The 15,859-nt window shown below is 32.5% G+C and overlaps 1 protein-coding gene and 1 long non-coding RNA gene across 5 annotated transcripts; one reads left to right on the top strand and one right to left on the bottom strand.

The window, feature by feature from the left end:
* Window positions 1-1,183: 1,183 nt before the first annotated feature.
* On the bottom strand, window positions 1,184-13,202 carry LOC133174234 (innexin unc-9-like). 3 transcript variants are annotated; one of them, XM_061309313.1, is made up of 3 exons: window positions 13,109-13,202; window positions 12,881-13,029; window positions 1,184-2,674 (listed from the first exon to the last, which is right to left on the bottom strand). In XM_061309313.1, exons 2-3 carry the CDS (start codon window positions 12,895-12,897, stop codon window positions 1,354-1,356), a joined length of 1,338 nt encoding a protein of 445 aa, XP_061165297.1. In that variant the 5' UTR covers window positions 12,898-13,029; window positions 13,109-13,202; the 3' UTR covers window positions 1,184-1,353. The 3 variants fall into 3 exon arrangements, with proteins under 3 accessions (XP_061165297.1, XP_061165296.1, XP_061165298.1); XM_061309312.1 differs by lacking the exons at window positions 12,881-13,029; window positions 13,109-13,202 and adding an exon at window positions 8,118-8,318; XM_061309314.1 differs by lacking the exons at window positions 12,881-13,029; window positions 13,109-13,202 and adding an exon at window positions 4,935-5,326.
* Window positions 8,318-13,494, top strand: LOC133174235 (uncharacterized). 2 transcript variants are annotated; one of them, XR_009719096.1, is made up of 4 exons: window positions 8,318-8,494; window positions 9,147-9,274; window positions 9,352-9,438; window positions 12,859-13,494. It is a non-coding gene; the product is annotated as an uncharacterized LOC133174235 (long non-coding RNA). The 2 variants fall into 2 exon arrangements; XR_009719095.1 differs by having other exon boundaries at window positions 9,147-9,438.
* Window positions 13,495-15,859: the final 2,365 nt, after the last annotated feature.

A 15,859-nucleotide genomic window follows, 5' to 3' on the forward strand; every position in this document is an offset into this window, starting at 1 on the left:
CTTTCGTTCATTGGCAAGTCTTATAAGGCTATACAACTAAATTTTCAATTTCATGTTCATGCAGTCACAGTCACAATTAAGCATGTCTTCCTCTGATGGTCAGATCATTTGTTTACCGAGTTTTTATTTAAGGTCCAAATACTGAGATTGTTCGAGGTGAAATTCTGATTATTGAGAGTGAGAATGCTATGAAGTCAAATTTCAGTAAAAAGTGATGTTCTTTCCGGATATTCCTGATGAGGACATGGTTCATGTCAGCCAATATTTAGAAATAGAGGGTGGGTGGGTGGGTGGGTCCATAATTCTTTGAATTTAATGGATCTAAACGAAACCTTTTCCTGGACAAATGCGCATACTGTGAATCCGATACTACAAGTTAACCAGCTCTTAAATTTATTTTCTAATAAACTGTTCTCAGACAGTTAAGATTATAAAATCCACAGAAAACTATGGTCGCTGTGTAGAATATTCATCGATTTTAGGTCTTCTATTTCTCTAAAACATCGTCCATAACAAGATTTTACTAGCTCTCAATTTTTAATGACCGATATATTCTTGGGGCGCCGTCACAGGAAATGAGATTATTGCTGTGGCAATATTGCTTCAGTGTGCGAGTTCACTCTTCTTCAGGACCAATGTCACACCTCTTATTTAGTTCTTCAAACATTATTGCTATGCTATCGATGTGTTAACAGACTCTAATACTTTTCTGTGAGCAAGAGCAAAATATTTGTAAAAGAACTGCATTCTTTGGGGGAAGGGGGTGGGGTGGGCGTGGGGTAATTTTCTCAATTAAGTTTACATTATACGACCTCACCTATAATCACACCCTCTAATTCTTCATAGTGAATAAAGAATTCTTAAGAAAATACATAAGTTTGTATTCTAAACATGTAATTAATAACAATTAAAACATGCAGTACTGTGAACATACTCATTTTTCTTGTTTTGGTGTAATTTTACATTCCCTTATAATGTTGTTTCAAGGAGTCGTGTTTGGAGAAAAGTTCTCTAGAGTACTTTTTCTTGCAATCAAAAACTAAATTTTATCATTCATAGAAGAATTGAAAATGCAAACTAACAATGAAATGGTTCATAAAATCTACAATATTTTAACTCCATGGAAAACATTTGTTATAAATTTCTTACTGAAGAGAGGGGATTCTACATAAAGAGACAAGACATTGTATTGTAAACTTTTTTCTCCATTTAATAAAATTGCTTTACATTATATCAACATCTGCACTTCAAAATTGCAAATACAACAAACAACTCAAAGCACATAGACGAAGAAGAAATTACTTAACAATATATCACCAAAAACTTTATGCAAATAAAGTAAATCTTGATAAATCAGACAAAGCTTTCCATATATGATTTGGGCATGTCGTCTTCACTCAGGTGCACAACACGCCCTTTAAGGGGCGTGACATGATGACGTGACTCTGGCTCTCCGTACGCATGTACTGTGTGAGAGACGCCATTTGTCTCCATGTGAAATTGTCTCTTCCGGTAAATGTCAAATAGTCTCCGGATAATATCTGTTATCATGACAGTATTTGTATTGGCTGTAATCACCTTCAGAAGAAAAATACCATCTAATCGAAGATAGTTTTCTACGAACTGTTTTGTTAATTTTTGTGTAAATAAATCCTTATTTTTATCGTCATAAGCATCAATGAACTTAAGGTACTTCTTAACAAAGCTCTTACGATTATTTGGCACTGCTATTAGAAGTATAGAGTAGAGCACATTGAATAGTGTCAGAATCGCCACTATTGTGATCCAAAACCAAAGGAAGATGAAGAATTTTTCGTTATAGAGATTCACGGGAAGAACACATTGAAGGGTCCATCGTTGAACATTGGTCATTTGACGGAGGTCAAAGTCGCACAAAGTTACCCTTGGGAAACGGTGTGTTCTTGTCCAGTCATTTTCTGTCAGAATGGAGTGAACGACCTCGTATCCATAAATATAGAACTTATCACTTCCCAGAAACTCGTTCAAAAAGAAGAGCTGTCCAACAGCATTTAGAAGGAACAGGCATTTAGTAAATAGACAAAGGAATACCAAATAGTTCCCATAGTGTCGCCCTACTCCTATTCCAAAGTAAGTGGCAACCTTTGAACGGTGGCTGGGGAAACAGCCCGCCCGGTGATGGGCAGTCTTACTCATCCACAAGTCGATGAATTTCGCCACAGAGTTTAGTTTTTTCTCACGCTCCTCTGGCGTGTCATTCTGTGTCGTTTTCACTAAATCTATCATCTTTTTCAAACCTATTCCAGAATGGGTGTAAGCGAAATACTTCCATATATTCCTTGGCATTTTGAAGAGAAAAGCCATTAACAGAAGAATTAATGGAACCCATTGATAGTACGTTATTTCATCATTTTTTCGAACCTCGTAGTTAGCTGGAATCTGTTTTGAGAATGGGATATGGTAGGTGTTAGAAACCCAACACACAAAGTTTGTGTAATCAACCTCATTTTCAGTAAATTCCGTGGGACAGAAGCAGTGGATAGGATCTCCTACATACTCATTAGTTGCCACGGTGATTTGCATAAACAAGAGAAAGATAACCGTGTAGTAATGACTGAGACGGTCAATGTAATTGTCGTCGTGGACTGAACGAATACCCTCGTACACCCCCACGGGGCCCAAAATGTGGTCCAATCTGGAAAAGAAAAAAAAGATTTCCATGTTTATTTCCTAATAATTAAAAGATAAAAATTCTTGGCAAATTCTGCTTAAAATCTATTCGAATGCTGACAACGAGCAACAAATGTTTCTGCCTATCGCCAGTACTTATAGACATGAAATTTAACACAATACAAAACACCTCTTAGATTCATTTCGTCACTTGATAAGTAACGAAAACAGTCAATTGTTACTGAAAGGAGAAGTGAGTCTTCAAGGCCTTTTGGGGTTATCAGAATGTAATATCAGATGGTTTTATCTGAATGAAATTTGACTTTGTTATATCTAAATGTAATATTAAATGGTTTTATCTAAATGTAATGTTACATGGTTTCATCTTAATGTAATGTTCATGCATGATTTTATCTAGCTGTAATGTTACATGATTTTATCTTACTGAAATGTTACATGGTTTTATCTTAAGGTAATGTTACTTGGATTATTTGAATGAAATGTGACATGTTTTTTTTTTCTAAATGTTATATTACATGATTTTATCTAACTGTAATGTTACATGATTTTATCTAAATGTAATGTTACATGGTTATATCTTAAGGTAATGTTTCTTGGATTCATTTGAATGAAATGTTACATGTTTTTTTCTAAATGTAATATTACATGATTCTATCTTATTTAAATGTTACATGATTTTATCTTAGGTATTGTTACTTGGATTCATTTGAATAAAATGTTGTAATTTTATCTGAATGTAATGGAATAGGTAATATTTTGAAAGGTTGTGTTACTTACTTTTATCTAATTGTAATGTATATTGCATGCTCTTATCTAAATGTAATGTTATACAGTTGAATCTGAAAATTATGCTATTTTTATCTGAATGTAATAATGTAATGTTCCAAGAAGGATTAACAATTTTTTCGTCAAAGCGGATGTTAGAATGGCCCAAAAAATTATATTGTAGGTTTAGGTAGGAATTCTAGTACTCCGTTTTATTTCCCTTTAAATTTATTTTTAAGATTAACAATTACATTGTAATGGTATCTGAAATTTTGACAGAAGTTCTTAAAACACTTAAAACTAAGAATCTATAGCTACAAATGAAACAATTACAGTATAATGGAAATCAACAATCTCAGCACAACAGAATTTTCACTGAAGATGACATAAACAGGGATTTCTATTTAGGCGATTCCAAGTTTATTCTACGTTAAGTGTCCGCGTGTGCCTTATTTTTGACAACCCAGATCAAAAAACGCACACAAATTCAATATTCAAAAGATTGACCTTTTTTATTATTATTACAACCTTTCGGATTTTGTCTACATTTGTACTTAGCATTTCTTAACTTGATATTACCAAGAAATTTAAATTTCTATGAGAAAACTATAATAATGAATTCAAACTCTGAATGACGTGGTTTTTATGATAATGAGGTGGACGTTTTATTTTTCGGCTGGTGTGTGTTTGTGAATTTGCTACATGTAGGTAGGTTTTTCAATTCAAGGTGGACGCTAAATAGAGAAAAAACTTTATTTTGTTCTCCAAGCCTTAGGAACTTAGGAAACTGGTGGTCAATAACTAAGGGGGATTCAGTATTAATTTTGTCATATGAGTAAAACTTGAGCTCATAAATTTTGAAGCACATTTCCTACACTTAGCGATTAGGTAAAAATACACTTAGTGAGAGACTTGTGGTTCAGTTTTATGTTTTCAGCTATTTCAATATTAACACGTGGGCTTGGTACTCGGGAAAGGATCCTACTTTTAAGATTTTTTTTTATTTCACCAATAATATATATGTAAAATATACGTCTGCAGAATGTCCACCCCGTGGTTGCCACACCCTTTTACTTTGAAAATTGCCACTACATCCTTGAACATTTTTATATCAAGCAGCAAAACCAAAAAGCGTGTTTTAAACAGCGCAAGAATACTGTTTCACCAATCAAAATGTATCGTTGCTTCTAATTCTCTCCGACATCTAATTACACGAACCATCCGTTTCCTCTGAAAAAAGTATCTGTCATCGAGCTCACGAAATAATTAAATGAAACATGTTTAATTAATCAAACAGTCTGAATACCTTTACATATTTAAAATATGTTTTTAACGTTCTGACGTAAACTTATGGTTTCTTAAAAATAAAATAACTTTTAAAAGATTTGATGTAATTCATCAAAGAAAGATCCTAAGTGGCAAAGATCACCCCAATACATTGTTATAGAATAACAAAGGGCATCAACAAATGAGGACATAAATCACTGCAGAGTACTTACAAAGTAACAAGAGGCATGGTTTACACATGGAAAGTCATCCATTTAAAACAATACATCTAACATCACCATTTGATTCCGTAAGGAAACCTAATCCCTCGATATTTGTTTACACATGGAAGCGGAGTTCGATCGCCGCTAACTTCGTCGGCCATGTCTTACAGTCATAAGTTCACAGCCCAGTAATCCTGCTCATTAAGTCCAATACTACTATGCAGGAGATTAATTAAGTGATACCCAATTACTCCTGTATAATTGTACACTTGTTAAGATAACAATACATAAATGATGTGGATTAAAGACAAAAGATCCACAATTAATAAAGGTTTAAAGAGCCACAATTGTCTTTGGCCGGCAACCTACGCTTTGAATTAACTTTAAGTTAACGATATTCTGAATGATATCTTTAGCAAGCCTGTTTGATGTCAATACACCTTCTGTTTTTCTTAGGATGTTTGACAAGCACTTGTTTGGCAGAACTTAAAAAATATTTATCTCTGAATGTAATTAAAATAAGTACAGGGCCTGTATCACAATCATGAGTCATTGATTTTTCCCGAATTATATAGTAATTATAAATACCTTTCCTTAAGTAATATTTATAAAATACGCTTTAATAGTTTTTGTGAATGTAAATAATCAAATGAAAATGATTACTTTTTATTTTATTATGAAGGTATTTTTATGCGTTAACATTGATGCCATTAAAATGGCTTCAACATGTTCAACATGGCCGATCTTCTTGCTAAGAGATTTAGTAGTTACTTCCCTTACTCCAATCTCATTAATAAAAATTCAAATTGTACAGAGGATATCGAAAAGTGCAGATGGTTAATAGTCTGAGAAAAGTACATGGACTTGGAACATTTTCTCTAAGAGGTCAACTAAAGTTTACGTAGGTCTACTTTGAACGTCGTCCATTAAAATTGTTTTCAATGCTATGAAATAGCAATTTCAAATGAAATAAAATATAAAAGAAAACCAACAAAACCAACAAATAAAATTTGGAAAAATGATTTTAAAAAACAACAAAGGAAAAACTGGTTTGCTGCTATAAAATTTTCGTGGACGTCGTTAAAATGTAACAAATATACTAGTATTTCTAACAACTTCAAGATCGAAAAAAGAAACAGTTCTATTGATAATCAAAGAAACTGTATTTGAAACAGAAACATTTTAGGATGCACTTTTGAAATTGTCCTAGAAATAAAGTAAATAAGGTTTAAATACAGATCTATAATAGTCCATGCGAATAAACCCGGTTAATTCGTGCAAAGGTTTATGTTAATTGGAAGGGATTTAAATCACAAAGACTGCATCTGGGGGTTTTAGATCCGGGTGAATCGACTTCTTGTGATGGCAAAGATGATTGAAGAAGGTAAAGATGAATAAAGAACAGAGGAACTTTTAAGGATACTGTGAGTTATATTTACACTAGAGTTATATGGATCTATTCTAAAGACACTCGAACGAAATGAATATATCTTTTTATTTCATCAAATTACTTTCGTAGTCAGAGCTATTAAAGGAAAGCAGACTATGAAATTCACAATACAATATTAAAATTTTGCTATAACAGGTCTGTGAAATATGGTTTAATTACAATCTTGAAAAAAAATATGTCAAATGATGACTCGTGTTTTGTAATCTCTAAGATTTTTGAACCCAAGGAATAAATCAAAGATCAATTCACGTATTCTAACCAATTCATTAACAAAAAAATCATTTTCAAAAAAGTGACTGAGAATAGCTCTTGTCTATGAAAAAAAAAAGTTTGAAAATTACGGCAATAGAGAGAAAATATCATCAATTAGTAAAATGCTGTTTTTCATTCTAACTGTTAGGCCATTATTTGCATACTGAATTGTCTACTGATTTTTCCGTTATTCCCCGAACATGACAAGGAGCACACGACGGGTGTGACCGGTCGGCAGGGGATACTCTTTCCTCCATGGCACTTGATTTCACCTCTGATGTTTCAGAGGTCCACATTTGCCTTGCTCCTGATTTGTATTGTTTGAATGGACTTTTGAGCTTGAATACCGTTCATTATCTCCATATTTAATGTGAAAATTGCAGAATAATTGTACATTGATAAAAACTTGGTTTAAATTGGAAGTTTGAGAGATTTAGTAGTAATCAAAGAAAGGGAAAATGTCGAAGAGCTGGTCGTATGCCAGTAAGGATAAAAATGTTCCCAAAGTCTTGCACCTGATTTAATAGATAGGCCTATAAGCACCGTTTTGATTACTTTTACATCGTTTAGCAAAAGAGCAACCCGGAAAATATTGTGTTTGTCTTGAATACATCATTGTATTTTCTTTCTCTGTTTGAAGCCTTTGATTGGACCATTGCGTGTCACGTGATTACATTCAGTTCAGGCCTGACAATCCTTTAATTCTTGCTCGATTTCTCCAAAGTTATTTCTTTTTTTAAATAAACGTGGTTTATTCAGCCAAACTGTATACATTTATTAAAGTTTAGGACTTAATAAACATTTGTCTATATACACAATATATAAACTTTAATGTAAGACTTAGATCCGTTTCAACGTTGTAAGAAGTAGCATAAAGGTGTATCCAATGGTCGAAATCTTCATGAACGAATTAATCTTTCCTTGAACAATATGAATAAATATAAGTATTTTTTCATTGACGGCTTTCTTTCCTCCAGAAGTGACCATGACCTGTTTTATACACATGTACCACATGCATTATTAAATAAATATAGTAAAATACTGTTTATAAATATGAAAAATATAGAGTACCCATCGTGTCACGAGCAAGGAAATGGTTATTTATTCATCCGATGATTAGCATGCAATAAAAAGATATACATGTACTTTCTATGAACTCACACAAAATTATAAAGACATATTATTTCGTTGCAATATTTTTAAGCATCATATTCTACCTTGCAATTTAATGTTCGTGAATTTCTTTTAACGGGAATATTCGATTTCTAAGTCAATTCTCAAAGTTAAAGAAGAAGCATTGTCTCCTTGTTATATGCAGATACTGTATACACATGATGAAAAGTAAAATAAAATGTAAGTTCATATTACTGAATTTTATATGCTTTCACTTTTGGTTATTGTACTAGACAAACATTGTTGTCATATGTCTTAAAATTTGATATCTTTGAATTAAGAAATATGATATCATTGACAATAATAGAATTACTTACGTATGATGTATAAACAATGAGAATGCCATAACACTTCCACGGGGTTAAAGTCACATTTTAATTAACTAATAAATTAATTTTTCAAAAGTCTGGAAAACACCGACAAAAATGACAGTTTCCTCGCGGTTCGATTCACTTCTATAAAACGCAGGTCCATATTTAAGGCCACAATTCAGTCAGATTTTTTTTCCTTTTTTTTTTTGCAACACAACAGAATTATGAATAATGTCTACCCCATTAATAGTAGCACGACATAATGTAACTCTGCCTCTTTCTTTACGCTTGACTATGATGTAATATAACAAACGAACGAGTTCCACCTGGTCATTATTACCATAGGGTGTTCAATGATGGATTGTGGGATATTACTTATGAAGGTAACTGCAAACATCTTTTCAAGACATCTTGTATTGTTAATTCTAGCCTCAATTGAAAGCAGTTAAAGACATTATAAAATGTTCTTTACAAGAGATAATCATTGCCACAAAATAGGTCTATAATAAGTAATGATTGTGATTTAACCCTAGTTGTCACACATTGAGGTGTCAAACCGAACCTTGCATGACCTTATATCCCATCTAATTGTACCTAATGTCTACATATATTGAATTTTCACCAAATTTAGAAATAAATCAAGGTAATTAAATAATAAGATCAAAATGCATTTTCTTATATTTATGTCTCATCAAATAAACATTTAAATGGAACTTAAGGACGAAGATTGCATGTAAAGCTCAGCTATAGGTACTGTAAACAATTGGCCACTCACGCAAGAGGCTTCTAAAAGGGCATTGTTTCGCCAACTAAATAAGAACTGACAAGTCCCTCCTTTAGAAAAAGTCGAATAGTCTATAGGAAAAACCGTCATTTATGACTGGTCTTGCCTCTACGTTCAGTTTCTTCCAAGACATGAATATAACCCATGCAGTGATCTTATTCTTACATTTCTTAAAGTATATTTGCTCAACAAAACGTTTTATTGATACTGAGGATGACAGGAATTGTATCATGATCTTAATTTCTCCACAGGTTCCACGAAGACAGAAAGACGTTTTCTTATGTAATCAGGCCAAGCATAAGAGACAAGGAATGATCTTATTCATGCACAGGCAGACTCGTGAGTTAATCCTGGAGTAAAGTACAAAATATCGGCATGGGTGAGTAGGAAGAGGTAACGCATCATGACTTTGCTTTTATGTCGTGTTCATTTCTCTGAATGTTTAAAATATTTAAGCTAAAAGATCGAAGAATAGAAAACGAGGAGTACAATATGGAGAAATGTCATGATCTGGTTGATGAAGATAGGAAGAGGTGACAGCAGGTATTGTATATATTCTACAAATCAAAACACGCTGTCTTTTGATTTAGATCTAAATTATTTTATTGATTGATTAATTATTTATTGAATGTACACGATATAAGGTTTCTTCTCTTAGCCACACCTCAAAAGACAAGGTCTCTTTACAACTCTGATTCTTATATGTTAGTCATTTCTCCTTGTTTAAGTTACAAAACATAAAGAGTCAGTATAGGCAATATCTCAGTTATGAATGAAAGATAATCTTTATCAACCAAAAACAATTTAAGACTTTTCATCTATATTTGGCAATACTTATATATCCCATTAAGAGATTAACAATTACTTCAGATTTAAATGTTTTATATTATCTTCGGTTCTACTTATCATAACAAAATGAATGTCTCGATAATAACTCATTTCTATTAAGGTAAAGTGTATACTTAATGATATGACTGTTTTTAAGGATTTTTGGACAATGACTTAAAAATGCAAATAACTAATGTTTGAAGGAAATTCTCTGACTTTGGCATATACAGGTATTGTTAATTTTTATAGACTTGTCAGTACTTGTCCAAAATTATCTGCACTTGACCAAAATTGTGCCATCATACGTCAATAAACTTCCTTTACTTCAAGAAATCAAATTATAAAAAAGCAATTTTTGGAAAAATTAGTGTAACAAATCAATTTTCGTGAGAGAACTAATTTATTGATTTGAAAGCAAATTGTCATCTTTTTTTTTAGTCAAACTGATAGGAAATGTTTGTGCACTCTGATGCAAAGGATCTTCATATACTTGATAGGATCATAAAATATTCCTTAAAATAGTACAAAAATGTAACATTTGATTAATAATTGTCGGACTAGAATCCATGGAATCTAAACAATAATCAATTTTGTTGACGTAAATGGTTAAGATTATGAACAGTTATCAGTCTCATCAATTCAGAATAGAAAATGAATCTGAATGGAGCAAAACATGGAACCCTGAAAGCACCAAAGGTTGGATCAGGGTACCTAGTTGTTTGATTGTTGAGAGCCCTGTCACATCAACTCATTTGTCAGTATCTTTCCTCGTTTAAAAAATTGATTGTATTCAGAGCATGCTCTTGCGTATCGAATCGGTTGGGAGACATAAAGTATCATGGAATAAAGCTAGATAAATAAGGGAAGGTGACAATGGAAACGCAGAAGCTGAGTTCCTAATTGACGATATCTCTGTAATCGTTGGAGACCAGGTCTTCCAACAATCTATTGGAATTCCGATTGGCATTAATTCTGCTCCTTTATTAGACCACCTGTTTTTATATTCCAATGAAGCCGAATTTATTCAAAAGCTATTTTATGCGAAGAAGAAACCTCTTGCAGTAGCCTTCAACTCAACATTTAGATATATCGACGAAGTTTAATAAATTAACAAAAGTTATTTATGAAATGGCCAACTAACAGCTAAACTTGATGACAATGGGACTACTTTAGCTTATCCATCGTCAACTTCCTTCATCTTTTTAGTAACATTCTATATCTCATGACCTGCATATGGTGTTTATTTCTCCCAGCTCCTCGATCAATTTTTAAATCAAGGTAGGGCACTGACAAATAAGATGATGTTACAAGGCTTTCAACAGTCTTAATTAAAATAGCATTCGCACATTCTAATGTCGTTATAATGGTATTGTTTGCAAGCACACCTTATCACTGGGTCGTTTATAACTGATGTGTTTCATACCAATTGTTGTGGAACGCTCGCTCCGTTATCGGAAGGTTGTGTATTCAAACCCCGGCCGCGACTGACCTAAGTCGATAAAAATACGTAGCAACTGTTCTTTCGGTAAGCGCTGGGTTTTTAAACTGAAAGTTGTGGGTCTTTCGGGTGAGACCTAAAGAAACTGAGGCCCCTTGTCACGAGAGGCGTTGGCACGATAAAGATTCCTCATTGCACAATGGCTCTGAGTATCGAGTAAAAGTCTAAATTTGAAATCCTTCACCGGTTTATAGTGACGTCTCTGTATGCGTGAAATATCTGGAATAGGACGTAAAACAAAATACAATCAATCAGTTATACCAATCGTCAGGACATTGTTTTATAAGAATTATAACAACGGATTACTTCGAGAGGAGATGCCTGCTCCTCCAGTGATCCTATTTCTGGTGCTTCAGGGGTCCGTATTTTTGCCCTGTTTACAATTTTACTGCCTTTAGGATTAATGTGATCGATCAGTGTTCGTTATCTTAACCTTTTCATGTCAACGAACCATTGTACGTAAAGAGATCTAATTAAAATAAAATTACCTCTTTTCTCGCTTCTATATTTTTAAGTTTTAGGTTAATACATATTTACTCTTAATCTGGATAGTTGTTAGTACCACGAAGTACTGAATTATTGATGTTTATACGATTTCTTACATCGGACCAATATATATAAAAATGCACATACAGCTGCCATGTTAAGTTATTTACTATCGTTATATCCTTAACAAAACGCCGGTTGTCTTCTTGCAAATTATTTGTTTATTATATCATCCCATCCTTAATCTTTTGTTCGTATTCTATGTTCTTTTTATTGAGATTTATGCAAAACCTAAATTATTTAAGCAAATATCCTTTAAATTCCCATATAAATAAATATGGGTATTTGTAATCAAAATCTTATCATATTGTTAAAGTGAAATATCTGCACAACAAAATGGTTAAGTATCTTATTCGCTTTATAGTAATGGTACCCAAAAGAAAATCACATTATACTTTTTGGGATCCCCTGACGTTTTCTGCATATTTCTTCTATAAATTTGCATTAAAGACATTTAAAACTGCATTTAATATTTTTTAAAGTGTAAAGAAAGTGTAGGATTGTGTAACAAGCTTATCTTAACATTTAATGTACAATACAATTATGTTAACATTAAATGTTACACAGAATAGAAATTCTTTTAAAATCACATTTCAAATCAAGATATTTTCAAGAAGTCGGTTAATATCGGATTCAATTCATGAACAAAAGTTTCATTGAATGGGGGTCAAATGTTTTATGTTTCAGTTTCGTGGAATACTTGGAGAATATATATATATATATATATATATATATATATATATATATATATATATATATATATATATATATATATATATATATATGAAGTATACTTCAGAAATTTCATATTATCAAAATGGCAAAATATACCAGTTTGCCTTGCATACATCATACATAGAGGTGAAGGAGTATTTCCAGTGTTTGATTTACAAAGTAGTACAGATTAAGAACATTTTCAAAACTTGAGTAAAGTTAGTGCATTTTTACATAATATGGCAATATATTATTTCAAAAATAAGAGAAAGTGTTTAAGTAATTTTCTGTTACAGTAAGCAGATGTTATATAGACTTTATACCGAGCCTGTGTAAATCTTCACATTAAAAACAAACTTAAAGTTTCTTTATTTTAGATACAGCAAAAGAAGTACTTACATTTTGAATCTCAGCATGGTGTGACATCTACTTTATCTGCAGATTTCTACTCATCTTCAAAGACTTCTAAGTGTATCTGTGCAGGATTGCACGGAGTAATACAAACCCGACCTAAGAATTCCGCCATTTTCTCGCCAGGCTCTCATTTGCTGTAAGAAAGCAGAGTTAATAACAGATAGATCACGGCAGACGATTCTAATGATGTCTTAATAGACAATACTCACGAACCTTTCATATGGACTCCCACAAAAACAAATAATCTATACAAAAATAAAGGAAGGAATTCTTCTCTTTCTTCAATTATTATGAAGGCCGTGACGTCACAATCTCGGTTTTGTCTGGTATATTTAATCCTCAACGAAAACTTAAATAGAAAGATCAAAATTTTTCTCCCTCTCTGGTGAGTCAGACAGGTATTTAGCGCTAATAAAAAGAAGCCTTTATTTTTTAAAATTACCTGTTGGATTTTATTTGGGAAGAATAGGTGGGTTTTTTTTATTATATATGTTTGTTCAGCAGCATGTGTGTCAATTATGGATACAAACAAATATAAGAGTATTGTTCGTGCAGTAGTATTTGTGTTAACAATAAATTACATTTGCTTTTCGTTTTAACATTTTCTGCATCAGACCGTATAACAAAAGATTTTCCGAATGTAGGTAATTAATGTATTTTTCTAAGGGCATATATTTGCTTAAATGTTTTATGCCTCCTTCCCTTAAAAGCGTCCTTGACAACGATGTATTCTCGATCCTATTGGTTTTGAAAGCAAAATTTGATTTAAAAGCCACAAAAACTGTAAAAGAACCCATTACTGAGAGCAAGCTATTATATATTGTACCTAATTACTCTATTATAAACACTCCACCTTAGATGAATAGTGGTAAGAAAATTTAAAGAACGAGATTCAAGATCAGATTATTTTTAAGCTGTTAAAAGGCCAAGGCTCAGAAGGCGGCATACTGACCTCGGTACGTACAACAGAGCAATTATAGTTTCAAAAAGTTTCAAAAAGCAAACCAAATAATTCGTCGAGTTTCAGAGTTTGGGTTTCCGTTTTAGGTTTATTTAAGTTTATTTTTAAAAGGAATTATACTTTAACCAGACGCCTACGGTAATGTTCCTAAAAGATTATCCAAATGAAATCAAAATTTTACAAAGAGAATCACGTGACAATAATGTGTTATAAGAACTTTATTTAGATAGTTATCTTATTCAATTACGGTGGCCTAGCTACTTTGTGTCTTTTTCTCAATGAAAGCACACTTTTTTTTATGGTAGAAATGTTAGAACATGTTCAATTTTTTTTGTAGGTTGCGATGACACTTTTATTTTTACATTTTATCAACCTCTCTTAATAATCTAACTCTCTTTATGCAAGAAGAAAACAACACAACCAACACTATTTAAAGTGTAAAATACCCTGGAAAAAAATTTATTTTAATTATGTATGAAATTTTGGCAGATTGTATTTCCTTAGGAGTTATATTCGGTGATATTATATTTTGCGAAAGATAGTTTAAAAGGAATTAGATCTCAATTTTCACAAATCGTGGAGATTGTGAAGTCATGGGCAAAAATTACCCATAAAATCTCTGAAATATGATTACCCAGGAAATAAGATAACAAACTAGGTTCTATAATATCTCATCAATATTTTTTTAAAGCCAGCATTTCGCAAATTATTTGGTTGTTATCATGACATTGTTTGCAAATACCTATCGTTGGGGCATTGTGTGTCTGGTATGTTTCATACCAATTTTGGGTCATTCTCGACGTCCATCTGATCAATATAAAGAGCGCACGGCGGTGTGACCGGTCGACAGGGGATGCTTACTCCTCCTAGGCACCATATCTCACCTCTGGATTTACCGGGGGTCCGTGTTTTTGCCTCGTTCACGATTCTTCTTTTCCGGATTTATGAGATTGTTAATCATAATCTTCATAATCTTTTGCATTTTGTTAATTGTTAATTATTTCTAGGGTTTTCTAATATCCATGTGAAAATAGAAGTGATTATCATGGTCATGTATATATATAGTTGATGATTGCGCAAGAGCCTTTATAGCCAACGGTAGGTATAAATTAATTGAGTGGCGATAGAAGACCACACATATTAAGCAAATGCAAAGTTTCAATAACACTTAAAACTTATATTCATCACAATATTAATTATCTTTTCTTAAACTATTTTTTTTTAAATCTGTGAAAGAAAATTTCAATCTGGGAACACCTGTTTTTAACCTAGAATCAATAAAATCAGGTTCTAAGCATTTACTCTCTTCAATCTTGATTTGTTTAATGGATCCACTCGTTTTTCAAAAAAGAAGAGATTTTTGTTGTATATGAATACATCATTGCAATATCTGTAAATAAGAACCATTGATATCGGGATACTCACCCCTGGTGATCTACTCAAAACAGATAAAAACTTAACTTCATGTAACGAAGCAGTTGAGTTTGATTTAACAAACTATTTTTTTTACGCCTAGATCAGATAGAATGTTGTAAGCAAGCACAACAGTGGGACGTCAGAAAGAGATAAATGTATTGAAACATCAAATACCTCTGGCTATAAATACATACCCGCTGTCTCTGTAACTGGAGAGGAGAAATTCAAGAATTTGATAACCCCCAGTTATTGCGTAATTTGGTTGTGTTAAACTAAAATGAAACAACTTTGAAATATGTTGATGTAAAAATAGATATCTACCACAACAATACACTTCTTTACTTTGAAAAGCAAATAAATTTCACAATGTAGTTCATCTTTTTTTTTGTCCCTTGCTTTCACTGAGATTGGAGGATATAAATTTGCGTCTATCCATCCGTCCGTCCGTCTGTCTGCCATTCTTTCTGTGTGTAACAGTTTTGTTCCCGGAGTAATCTCAAAAAGCCTTAAAGCTTTTGCAATGAAATTTTATATCACAGCCCTATAGCCTAAGAGGACCTATTGATTTTAAGGCCGAAGACTGAAAG

This window comes from Saccostrea echinata, unplaced genomic scaffold (assembly GCF_033153115.1).
Source record: "Saccostrea echinata isolate AGI-Se365-2 ecotype Australia unplaced genomic scaffold, CSIRO_AGI_Sech_v1 ptg000057l, whole genome shotgun sequence".
Classification (NCBI taxonomy): domain Eukaryota; kingdom Metazoa; phylum Mollusca; class Bivalvia; order Ostreida; family Ostreidae; genus Saccostrea; species Saccostrea echinata.